The 13,029-nt window shown below is 40.9% G+C and overlaps 1 protein-coding gene across 1 annotated transcript in view; it reads left to right on the top strand.

The window, feature by feature from the left end:
- Positions 1-1,106: 1,106 nt before the first annotated feature.
- DPP6 (dipeptidyl peptidase like 6) overlaps positions 1,107-13,029 on the top strand; it is a 551,222-nt gene continuing 539,299 nt past the window's right edge. Inside the window, exon 1 of the mRNA XM_032181652.1 lies at positions 1,107-1,295. Coding sequence (XP_032037543.1) covers positions 1,236-1,295 — 60 coding nt within the window. The 5' untranslated portion in view covers positions 1,107-1,235. The remainder of the gene's footprint in view (positions 1,296-13,029) is intronic.

Consider the following 13,029-nt stretch of genomic DNA (forward strand, 5'->3'; position numbering starts at 1 on the left):
TGCAGCTAGAAGATTTAGCCAGTTAATCATGTGATGAGATGTGTACTGTTCAGAACTGGCGGAGCTGTGATTCTCCAAAGCAGTGTTGGCTCTGGTGCTCGGTGAGCAAACCGGGCACTTCTGCTTGCCATAAAGCATCATGGCCCACACTTGCTTCCCTGAAGAAAGAAGCAACACCCAGGAAGGATTTTATTTATTTAAAGGTTTCTAACTATGAAGTAGAAATGCACTAAAAATGCCTTCATTAATCTGATTGGATAGCTGAACCCCCAGGAAAACAAAACAATTTCATAAGATGCAGCATGCATGCTTTTAGCCTTGGTTAAGCAGATCTTACTCAGAGGTAGGGCTTTTGTTTGTTTATTTATTTAATGCTCTTTTCCCTATTTTGCAAACTAGATTTTACAAGTTTTTGTTGCGAGAACAGAAGGGGCAGCATCTGGCTTCATGGGCTGAACTGGAGGGATGGAACAGGGCTAGCAGAATGTGTCTGGATCATGACTTGTGGTGTAGATTATTTACTTTATTTTTAGTGTTTTTATTTTATTTTATTTTATTTTATTATTTTATTTTATTTTATTTTTAAACCTAAACACCAAATTTTTATCAGCAAAGCAGAGTTGGCTGTACAGTCCCCACTTCCCCTGAACTCCAACACCTTTGGAAGAAGAATTCTACCAAAAGCAAACAAATAAAGTAAGATGCAAAGTTCATCGCTTATTAGAAAGTAAACATCTCTCCAGCAAAACACAACGCACCTTTTCTTCCACTGCAAACAGCTGGCTTAACCCCCCCTGAGCACCGAAAGGGGGGAGGATAAATAAATAAATAATCTTCAAGCTTAGTGGAAGCCTTGAGGTTTTTAACGCGATTTCTCAGTGTCCATGCTGGGGTAGGGGGGAAGATCGGGATAAACCCGGAGCAGGGGAGCTGTGCGGGGCGAGGGGCGCGGAGCTGAGCGTTCCCCCCCCCACGCGGCGGCGGCCCCGGAGTGCTGGGGGCGGGCAGAGCCGCGCTCGCCTCGCCTCTGCTTTTGGAGGGCGGGGGAAAGAAGCGGCCGGGTGGGGAAGTGGGGGGGTTGCTTTGGGTTTGGGTTTGGAGCTGGGAAGCCGGGAAGCCAGCTCGCCAAACCCTGCGGCCGGGGGCGAAGTCCCGGTGCGGGGGCAGCCCGCCCTGTCCATCTGCCCGGCGGGGCGCAGAGCCCCCCCAGCCCAACTTTCCCGGCCGGCCCCAGCATGAACCAGACGGCCGGGGTGACCAACAACGTTCGCTGCTCCGGCGGCAAAGGGCCCAAGGTAAGACCGATAAACTGCCCTGTTCTCCCTCGGCTGCTCCCGGGCAGCAGCCCCAACCCTAAACCTGTGGCGTTGGAGCAGCTCTCCCCGCCCCGGGGCAGCATCCCTCCGGTCCTGCACTTCGCCAACTTAAGCATCCATCCTTCTCTGGCTACCCCCAGCTCTGGGCTCACGGCCGGGTTCACGCCCTTTAGGCTGCGGCTCCGGGAGGTGCCGAAGCGGGGTTGTAGGGAGCGAGGATGCTGCGGCCTCGTAGCATCAGTGCTGGACCGGTCCCGGCTGGCGCTCCTGCTTCTAAGGGGTTAAAATGATGTGAAAGTAAAGATTAGTGCCGGTGTGCTGTGTGCGGTCAGGTGCGTCTGTAGCTGCTGCTTTGCTTCTTGCCACGGTGTGTTTGCATAGCCAGCATCTGGAGAAAAAAAAATAATAGCTGGGATAAAACACCTGATTGTGCGCTCTGCTGAATCCAACAGAAATGGAATGGGGTTCTTGCACCTGATTCAGATCAAATTTGCACTAGCCTTTTCTGGTATTAATGAGCATGGCCCTTGCATTTGTCTTTACAACACTGGTACGCTGTAATGTTAAATGAGAGTTGGGTAAATTAATGTGCCTCTTGTAAGCAATTCTGTTGATGCTTCTTCTACAACTCTTAAAAGTGTATTTCAATGTTTGTATTTCTATCGGGAGAAAGGGGGGGGGGGGTGGAGGGGAGGAGGGAAGGGGTTTTTGCTTTATTTTTCTCCCTAAAGATTTCAAATGTCTTTGTAAGGCTAGCATTTTGTAGAGAGACATGTTTGCATGTTAGTTAATGGGGTGCACCATAAAGAAATGCAAAATTTATGTTTCACCAGAAATGGTGCTGTTAGCTTCTTTTTTATTTCTTATTTTACCTCTTAATACTGGCTTTGCTTTCCGTCTTCTAGACTTGACATAGTGGTGCTGTTTAAAATGCTGGTTCTGCTGCTCACCTGGTTGGCAACGTCCCGTTTAATCAGTACAGCCCTGCTTGTAAGAGTTTGCCAACTCTTAGGCACACTGATGTACCCTGTACCTCTCCTGAAAAATGAATTCTGTTAGTGCTTTTTTTCTCATATGATGTTTTAAGGATTAAACCTACTTGCCCTGCATCTATGTGAGTATTAAAAGGCGCTACATGATGAGGGCTGTGGAAGTACACAAACAGATTAGATGAGTCTGCTGAAGTTATTTACTTAGCTCCATGACTAATCATATATTTGAAGTGAAACCCATTCATAAGCAATTTGCATAATTCAAGGGCCTTAAACTGAAGGTCCTCCATGGATCTTGCCTGTAATTTCAAAGTTGGGCCTCCTTTCTTTGGACTTTCTGGTTTTCTGTGAGTTTTGGGTTTAGCAGGTAAGGTTATTGCATGTCAGTAATAATTTTTTTTATCAAGCTGCTGACCTAACACTTTAGTGCAGAAGGAAGAGACGAGGCTCAAATGTGTATGTTCTTAGCACATGGTAACTGATACCTTTGTATTCGTCTTGAAGGCAACCTCATCTTATTTTCAGACATTGTAATAAATGGATATTTTTTTCCATTGGAAATAAATAAATATATATTTTTTTCAAATCAGAAGATTGACATGATTGATGGTTTCTAGTTTTTAATTAAAACACAGTGAGCTCCATGGATGACTGATTTATTAGCAAGAAAACCTTGCGGAGCTCAGAAATGTGAGCATATAAAATAGAACCAAAAAACAACCATCTGAAAAATGTCTGTGGTGGACTAGACAAGAGGCAAAATAACTAAGTGTTTTGTGACACTGACTTCTGAAGCATGGAAATGCTTGTGAGATGTTTAATGTCTTTTTTTTTTTTTTTTTTTTTTTTTTCCTGGGGAAAAAAAAAAAAGACAAAAAAAAAAAGCAAACCAAACTTCTCTAGTTTACCCATCTCCTAACTTTTGAACTCACTGGCTAACTTTAATCAAAATAGACAGAACTATGGAAGTGTTGCAAACATCAACTTTCTACAAGTGGCATGGAAATCAATTGCTTCATAGAGAATTACTAACCTGAACAAGGGAAGAAATAGGGAGAAATCATCCCTTATCTCCACTTGCCCTGTCTCATCAACCCAGTCAGCATGTGGATATAAGTACAACACGGGCTGTCCACAGACCATCCCGGGCTGCGTAGAGGTTGGGACAGAATGGGGGAAAGGAAGAAGTGTTGAATAAACTCCCAAAAGAACCGGATGGTTTTGGTAGGAAAGCAGCAGCAATGTGTGAGAGCTGGGGTATTTGCAAGAGGGGATGGGTTGTGCAAATAGCATGGGGTGGAAATCCATTGCAAATCAAGCACCATTATTTCCACAGCTCATGAAATAAATTGTTCTTTTTCCTTCCCCCAAAATATGTTAGCACATTGTGTCATCTTAAGAGCTGCAATTGCCAAGTCACTGGGGCAAGGTCACTCTTCTTCCTGTCTTCACTTGATTTTTCCTCTTGCTAGACAATAAGCACTCAGGCTCCAACTTTCCTCTGACAGATTTACAGCTATGCACAGTTGTGATGAGCAGTGGAGACAACGTTTTAGAGAGGGATACTGTTAAAGGCCTTAAGTGACTGCTTTTGTTGTAATTTCAAAGTGTAGTAATGCATGCCCACTAAAACATGTAAGGTTTACAGACATTTCCATGTAACACCTTTTACCTGTTTTAACCAAGATCTATCTGTAAGACACGAGTGGTTTCTACTGAAAGGCTGCAATTTGTTTGTTAGAGAGAACTATTTTTGAGAAATTGTTGGTGTACATATGGTTTTTAATGCTCTTTTTTTTTTTTTTTTTTTTTTCCTGCCTATGACTAATCCCATTGCCTTTCTTAAGAGAATTTGTGGGAGGAAGGAGAGTGGATTCACCCCAACACTGCAATGAAAATCTTCATTGTAGGAACATTTCTGACATGTTTGGGTGCTTGGGGTAGTGAGCCCTAAACTGCTGAGAGTCTGCACAAAACCAGCCAGCCCTCTTGTGTGGGCTGAGAGCAGGCTTCAGCTCTAAGGAAGTGAGCATTTTTGGAGAGATGGTTCAATTATTCAGATACTGGCATAAGAATTTGGGGGTCAGTTCCCAGCTGTCTCATTTTGACAGATTTCTTGAATGAATTAACGAGGGCTAGCTCCATATGGGGACTCAGACACTTCAGCACTGCACATTGCAGCTCCTGGCTCTTGGCTTCTGTTAGCAGTCCAGAGCCCTGTGCCAACCAACACAAGGCACAGAAGTTGTCTTAAATCTTGCTTCTTTTCTGAAATTATTACCAAAGTAGATGTTGTGAGAAGTCACTATTTGATATTGACACTCCCAATTTCATCCATCTCAAGGGAGGAAAGTCTACAGAAAAACATTGGGAGTCATTTCTTTCTTTGGAAACAGTTCTGGTTGGGGTCTTCTATCTGTGTACAGAGAGCAAGGAGGTATCGCAGGGATCAGGATTTGTGGATCTGGTGTACTTTTAAGCACTGATGGTGATTCAGAGTCTGACCAGCTCCTGTACTCCAGGGAGTTGCTGTAGCTAAAGGAGGACAGGCTGCTGCACAGCAGGAGCACTCCTGTATTCCCCTCTTGGAGAAGGGCCAGCGCCTGTTCTTTGGAGTGGGGAAGGAGATGGAAAGCCTCAATGTCTCCAGGGGAGAGAGGGATGCACTTTCTCTTTACTTTGTGTGAAAATACATTTAGCCAAACCGTTGGCTCATACACACATCTGGAGGGTATGGTTTGAATCCCACAGTTTTGTACAGCAGCCTCATGTGACGATTAGTGCATAATGGTTGGCACAACACTCCTGCTGATTCAGTCTCTTCTGATTTCTCTCTGGCCATCTCTTTGAATTAATATATCTGTGGTAGCTCTTTAGTGTGGAGCTCAGTCTTAGACACAGTCAATGTGCGTCTTTTGGGTCAGGTTTCCTACCTCCGAGACATGTTGTCCCATCAGATATTGGTACAGCTTTGTTGGTGTACACGAGTACACAATGTATGACCCCAGTAGCACATCAGTGATGAGATCCCAAATAGCCTGCATTTGTTCTGATGGTAATGCTTTTATTTTGATACCTAAATTGCAATGTTTTGTTAGACATTTAAATCTATTTGTTCATCTGGGCTTTAACCTCTTCTTCATTCAGATCCCAATGAGTGGGTTGGAGGTGAGTGTTTTCTTCTCATAGCAGGAGTGATAGGAATCACTCAAGCTCTATGGCAAAAGGAAACAACACAGGGATAAAATTGAGTAAACGGTGTGTGTTCCCATCGTGGTTTTCCTACGTGTGGCTTACAGGACACATTTTAGGCTACAGGAGATACTAAGCAACCACCCTTCCTCTCTTGGCTTTATGTACGTCTGCATATTAAGAAAAGCTCATTGAATCAAACTCTTGAGGTTGGGACATCTGCCTGAATAACTGTAACTTGATTTTTAATCAGCACTAATGAATGCCTGAGGATAGCAGCAAATCATTTGGACAGTCTTCTTCTTCTTCTTCTTCTTTTTTTTTTTTTTTTTTTTTTTTTTCTTCTCATTTTAAAGAAGAGACAATTGTACTAATTATCAATATCAGTATGCAAGAAAGTGGGTATGAAAACAACTCAGTGGAGTAATTTAAAGTCTTTGTAAAAGTAAAGTACACTGAATTATGATGAACTGGAGATAGAGTTTTGATTGTACCCTTGGTTGCACTGCCATTATTTTGAAAATCACAAAATTAACCTATAAGAGAAATAATTTGTAGTTTTGGGGTGTCCATACAGAACAGAATATTTGCAAGGAGTTCAAGGGGTTGATCTAAATGGGCAGTGCAGTGCTCATGCATCTGTGGTCAACAGCTCAATAATGACCTTTAAACAGGATATGAAAGATTTTTTTTTTTTTTTTTGTTAATGTTGCTTTATTCTTTAAACCGTCCTATAATAAAAGATTGTTTCATCTTTACTGGGTGAATCTAATTCTCTTCTTTTCTACATGAACTATTACCCCATGTGAATTTCACTGTTTTCAGTTGAATTACTACTTATTTATGTTGGTTTAATTGCAGACAGATTCAATACCTCTAAATTCATGAAAGCAATAGAGCTGCAGCATTTCTAGCACTCCTGGATGCAGAAAATGAAGATAAAGAAGCTATAGTAGTTCCTGTGTATTATTGCTAAAGTGGAAACAAGTTCAATTTTACTTGCACATTGCATTTTACTGTGTGGGGGAAGCTGCCATGTATGGGCACAACTAAGGAGTATATTTATGAGTTGTCCATTTTTAATACCCTATTGGGAACGGAAGGTTGAATTCTGCACCCTATAAGTATTAAAGTAGGACCTGCTGTGGCTGCTAGGGTTTTAAAGCATGATCAGTTAGCCATCTTCAAAATCCAGCCCTGCTCAATGGGCAGACCCTTAAATCACACTTCCATCTCAAGACATCAACCTTTCAGAATAGTCTAATATAGCACTGCATGAGAGACCCTGCCACATTTGAGGCCCAGCCCTGCTGGATGCTGTTACTCCTTATAGACAGAAATGGCTTTGCCTCAGAGAGTTTACACTTGAAGTTGACAATAGGGGCAAAAATCTGGGATAATAGGAGAATTGCCTTGTTTATACAGACAGTGAAGTAAGGTGCTGAATATAAACTACCAAACATAACAAACCTAATAATTAACTGAATACTTAACTGAATTTCTCTATCATAGACAAAGAAGGCAAAACTAGCTATTGTCCATTTAAGATCCAGTTGGCACATATGCTCTCAACATCCCACCAACATATCCCTCTCTAAAAAATGTGTTATCTCTTGCCCAGTATAGGTGTCAGCAGGAGAAAGTTGGGGTCAATGAAAAGGAAAACATTTATTGGCTTGGGAAACCTATACACTTCCTTTGTCCTTTAGGAAGCCAGGATTTAGTCTGGCTACTCATGGAGAAACATTTATTTTGTACACGGGGTGGAATTGTGTAGTGTTGATTTAACTCTTTCCCCTATATCAATTTTTACAGATCCTCTATCTACTGTATCCTCTGTGGGGGATTGTTCACAAATCAGCAGAGGAAGGCAAAACCTGCCAAAACTGGGAAAGATGAACTGTAAATCAAGAAAAAATGCTAGGGAACTTCAGGGGAAGTGTTTGAAACTGTTTTTGTCACATTCTCACTCTTTCTTGTAAACTGTAAGTTCTCAGTTGGCAGTATCTGGTGGAAGCGCTGAATTAGTGAGAGATGTTTTGCTTCTGTTGATGTAAATGGAAAGACTTAAGAAATTTCTAAAACCTTAAGCAACCCAGCCTTGAGAATTTTAGGAGTATTGATTGTGTATTATCTCAGACAGTGAAATCTGATTTCTCTGTGGTTCTCCCTGTATACCTGATGGCTTTTGCCAGTTAATTCCAGCCATATTCCCTTGAGTGCTTCCTTGCACCTGTCCTGGTGCCAGCTGTTCTGTAAGGTTTCCATCAACTGAAAATTTTGCAAGGAGCATGATGGCAGGTTCAACACTAGAAATTTTGGTGGAAGATGCAAAGATCCCCTTTGAAGTATGGGAAGACAAAGGGAGATGGCCAGGCTGACTTTATAGATGCCCAATGGATCAAGAACCTCCTGGTAGGTGTCATGCTTTCCCCAGATGGAGAGAATCTAATTGCAAAATGCAACCTGGGGAAGAGCTCCCGCAGTGCTTGTTGATGCCACTCTTTTGTGACATAACAAATGTGTTCTGGGCGATGGGGAGTAAAAGGAGTGGGGTTGATTGTAGGGTTGTGCAGGTATGCACCCACAAGGGTGTATTTTGCCTAGAGCAGATGTTATTTCAAGGTTTTTGAGGGAACATAAGAAAGCGGTTGGAGAAGGACTATTCTTTCACCAGTAAATGCTTGCCAGGAGCATTACAGTAGGGCTGTGAGTAGTTTCCAGCTATGTGGGTGATTTTGTTCTCCATATCTCTGCAGTGACCTCAGGTGAGGGCAGCCCCAAGCCCTGAATCTAAATGAGCTCTGGGGATCTGCAACATCAGAGCCATCCTGCTCTTGGTTTATTTGTGGGTGCTGCTCTCTGCTGCTGTTTTTCATCTTTAATGAGAGCTGAACACACCATAAAATTTTATTGAGTGTTTATGCTAACAAAATTAACTAACAGTTGGTGCTTTAAAAACGCAGCCGGAGCTATGAGTGCTATAACTGGAATCTGCAATGGCTTTTTAACTGGTGTAGGACAGGGCAAATATGTGAGCATCAATGTCATTTAACTGCAAACCTCTTTATATTAACTTGTTATTGACCAGAGTAGTTTAATAGAAATTTCAAAAAAATCTTAGTGTGATATGTGCTGATACATGCTCAACCCTGCCCCCGCCCCTCTCCCCCCCCCCCAAAAAAAAAAAAAAAAAAAAAAGAAAAGGCAGCCATAGCTGGAAGCTACATCAAAAATGTTGGGCTAATTTATAATACCAAGACCAGTGGGCTGATAATCAAAATAAATTAGCTTAGCAACTTCAGTACTTAAGTGCTTAAGTCAAATAATAGGAAGAAGATTTATTTTAGCATTTTGACTATTGTGTTTCCCAATAAAATAGATATAATATCATGCTGTGAATGCGGTATGGATCACTTGAGGCCATTGACTTCAGCAAGAGTACAAAGAACCTCTAGGCTATAGAAAAATAAGAAAAGGGATTAACTTCAGATGCAATTTCTTGTTCACTGGAACTCATTTGGGTTATTTCTATATTGGTGCTGTTAAGTAAACAGGAGAGACATTTGCCTTATTTATTTATTTTTCTCATTTGTTTATTTTCATGCATCTTACCTACACCTATTCTGGACAGAATTCAATATTTATGATTCTTATATTATGCTGGGGATTCTTATGCCCATTTTAAACAAAAATAGCTAGATTGTCATGCTGGGACATTTCTTTTGTAGATGAAATGGTTTGGTTATCAGTCAGAATTGAGAAAAATGTATTGACCTAGGTATTGGTAGGGCTAATCTGCATTTCATGGTGTTTCCAGAAATAAAGTTTGGTGTATAGACTTGCATAACGCTAAAGGGGAAGATCTTGATTCACAGACTAAGTCCCATGTTACACTGGGATGTTGGCCAAGTGATTTAGGCTTTATGTTTTTGCATTGTCACTTAAAAATCAGCTAGGATTTATGATAAAGGCCAGACACTGCTGCCAGCAAGAAAAAAATGCCCTAGCCTGCTTTTAGTCTCCCAGTATAGGCATGGTCTTGAGGGTCTACTGTGAAATCACTGCAGTCAGTAGTAATTGTTCCATACTGGGGCAAATATTCTGTCCATGTTTTAGTTTTTTCTGTTGCTAAGAATATGTATGAGCACTTCTTTTGCATGGTCTACCAGCTCTTTCATGAAGGATAACAACTTTGTAACCCACTAAGTGGGGTTTCCCTTCTTACCGTTCATCTTATATTACTGTGTTTAAAATCAGAGATTTTAGGAAATGTTAACATTGTTATGAACATATTCTCCTTTGTGTTCAGGCATAGGACGGACAGCAAGACAGAAGGATGCTTGGTCCCTGTACTGTGAAATGCAAACCTTGCTCTGGAAAATGTCCCCAGGGGAACCTTATGCAAAGGAGCAAGTTGAGCTTGGAAGCAACATGCATGTGGCGAGAGCAGGAACATGTCAAATTTTCAGCTTGTTTGAAGGGGAGATTCTTAATATTAGGAAATGGTGGGGTAGCAAGAAAGAGAGCATGTACACTAATTTCTAGGTGTTGTGCCTTAGAGTAGGAAAAATGAAAGATGCTGTGGCAAACCAAAGGCTTTTCCACATTGAGAGTCCCAGGGAGAGTGTTGGGAGGTGACGGAGGTGGCTGGTGCTGGGCCCCTGCCAGCTAGGCCTGCAAACTGAAAAGGGGCAGAACAGCAATGTTTCGAGGTGAGTTAACTTGCTTATTTGCAGATGGCATCTCAAACTGGAATGCTAGGAAGAGGTTTAAATTATGGCAGACAGATGTGTGCTGCTACTAATTTACTGCTACTCAGGGCAGGAGATACACCATATACTTTTTTTTTTTTTTTTTTTTTTTTTTTTTTTTTGTAATGTTTCTTTATGCATTAGTTTATGCTTCTAGGTTTTTGACTCTTGGACTTCCTCTTAGCATCCCAACACCATTGTGTTTGCAGCTCTTCAGTGCAGTATTTCTTTATCCAAGTAAGATTTTACAGGATAATGACCTCACACAGAGCCTTTGTTGCTGCTTTAACTGTTCTCCGAAGTGGAGGATCAGATAGTTTTTCAAAAGAAACAAGTCCAGGAAAGGTGCAGCAGCAGGGACTCGCTTCAATGTTATTTCTATTGCAGCACTCCCTAGGAACACTGGTTGCATATTGGGATCCAATTGTACAAGAGGCTGTGCAGCCAGAGAGCACAATACTACTTCTTATCAAAGCACAATACTGTTCCATCAAAGAGCTTACATTTTAAATTTGTTCACTGGTTTAGGGATATCCCTCAAACTAAGGACTTTATTCTTCACATTTTATTCTTGCTCTTCAGCACTGATTTCAGTGTGCGATCCCATTGATTGCCATGGGGCTTCTTGTAGGTTGCTTAACGTGAACCAGGTTTATATCTGGGGCCCAATGAAAGCACACAGTGTAATGCATTTTTCTCGACATGATGTGTTGCTGCACTGCCAGTTCTTTTCTGACCACCTGTGGCACAGTTAATCTGCCATCAGAGAGGCTGCCAATGTCTTTCAGTCATTTACGGGGAGTGTAGCCACTTGTTATTATTATGGATCTCTTTTCCACCAGATCAGGACTAATGTTGGATTTCCCAGGTTATCTTCTGTGCGTTCTCTATCTCCATATTTTCTGATTTGTTCCCACCTCAGTCATTTGAATTATACTGAGTCATTTGAATTATACATTCCTAAACTCCCTAAGGCTGCAGATATGTTACAGAGCATATCTGCATCTGTCCTGTGTCTTTCACTCCTTTATTCTGGGTTCATTCTTGCTTCCTTCCTCTACCTCATATGCTCCTGCTGGTTTTCATGGCAGGGAGGACACTGAATATTCCACTTTAAAAATAAGTTAATTTAGTTCTTGTGAATAAAACCAGATAGTTTTCCTTTAAGTAGTAAGGAAAACTCAAGACCGTTTGTTAACCATTTGTGTGAAAAGTTGCCCATGAAGGATATCTAAAGTGTTAATAGACCCAAATACACTGCCATTGTGATTTAACCAGCTCATGGACTAACTCAGGTTGAAACACAGATATCTTCACATGAGCTACTGAAAAGTTAATGATGTTTTTTGATTGCTACAACACAGGCTTTTAAGAAGGTTTTTAAAGCTGCTGCTCAGAATCTGCACCTAAAATTTGGAGCCACATGTGATCATTATAGAACTGATGAGATATATAGCCAAGGATGAAGAGAGGAAAGAAACTGTTTTTGGACCCTCAAACTCTGTATGCATAGCAATATTTCAAGTATTTTTTTTTTCCTTGCCTCTTTCCTTTCCCTCAAAAAACAGTAGAAAACTTCAATTTTTATTACATAATGGAAAGTAATCAATGTTCTGCACCATCATAATATTATGGTAAAAATACTCAGTTACAGTATTTTGCTGTCAAAGATAGATTTAAGTGACTCCAATGGTTAGCCTTCCTCGGGTACTCTCCTTTGCTAGCTTCATTGCATTTTACAGCTTATCTTTTGCATCAGAAAAAAAAAATGATTTCTGTTTGATGTGGACTAACTTAAAGAGCTGAAGATTATTCCGTTTGTTGTTGGTTTTGTTTATTTATTTTTGTAATAAGAAGAAGGAGGTACATGTCTAAATTTCAGTGTTGCCAGAAGAGGCAATATATCTAAATTTCTTGTGTACTACTGGAAGAGTTCCCACTAAAGTTTTTTCAGAGTGTAAAGCATGAAGTTTATTGAAGAACATAGTAATGAAAAACTGTGGCTCCTGGTGCTTAAAAATTTAGTGGTTGTACAAAATGAAGCTTTCGGCACTTCAAATTATAGTTTGTAGAGACATTAGTACAGATGACTTATTCTTTCTGAAAAAGCTCCCCTCTTCTAACTTCCTTGTAAGCATTTATTAGATTTGGGTTTTAATATGGAGATCATCCAGAAGATAAAAATATCAATATTTTAGCTAGAAGCTGTCACTTATATATACTCTTCTACTATAGAAACAGAAATTGAGGAGTTAGGGGAAAGCTAGCAAAGTAAAAAGTGGTCCTACCACCTTTGCCCTCGTCTTAGCAAGTTAACCAAGACTGTAACCCTCTTTGTGTAAGCAATGACTGCGTCCAGCTGAGAAATGTGCAGTTGCTGAAGCAGTCAGATGCACCCAAATACTAAAATAAGATGACAAAATGTAAATGTTGTCAAAACGAAGGCAATAAAATATCCCTTGTTTTGTACAAAAGGTACTTACTGTCCCATGAGGTGCTTGGAAGCCAGTTTGTATGTGCTTGTCAGTGGTTCCACTGAGTTCAAGTCACAGTGCTTGCCCAAAAAAGGTTTATTTGGTGACTGGGAAGGTTATATTGGTGCATCACTGAAAAGACAGCTTCTTTCTGATGTATAAATGTGAAGGAATTTTCACATTTTGGCTACATGCTTAGCTATGCTGTAACAGCTCTCCTAAGCATCACTATAATAGCATTGCCAAGCATGAAATTTCACTTATTTTCCAAGGTTTCCAATTTCTTTTAATAAAAAAGAAA

Source organism: Aythya fuligula, chromosome 2 (assembly GCF_009819795.1).
Source record: "Aythya fuligula isolate bAytFul2 chromosome 2, bAytFul2.pri, whole genome shotgun sequence".
NCBI lineage: Eukaryota > Metazoa > Chordata > Aves > Anseriformes > Anatidae > Aythya > Aythya fuligula.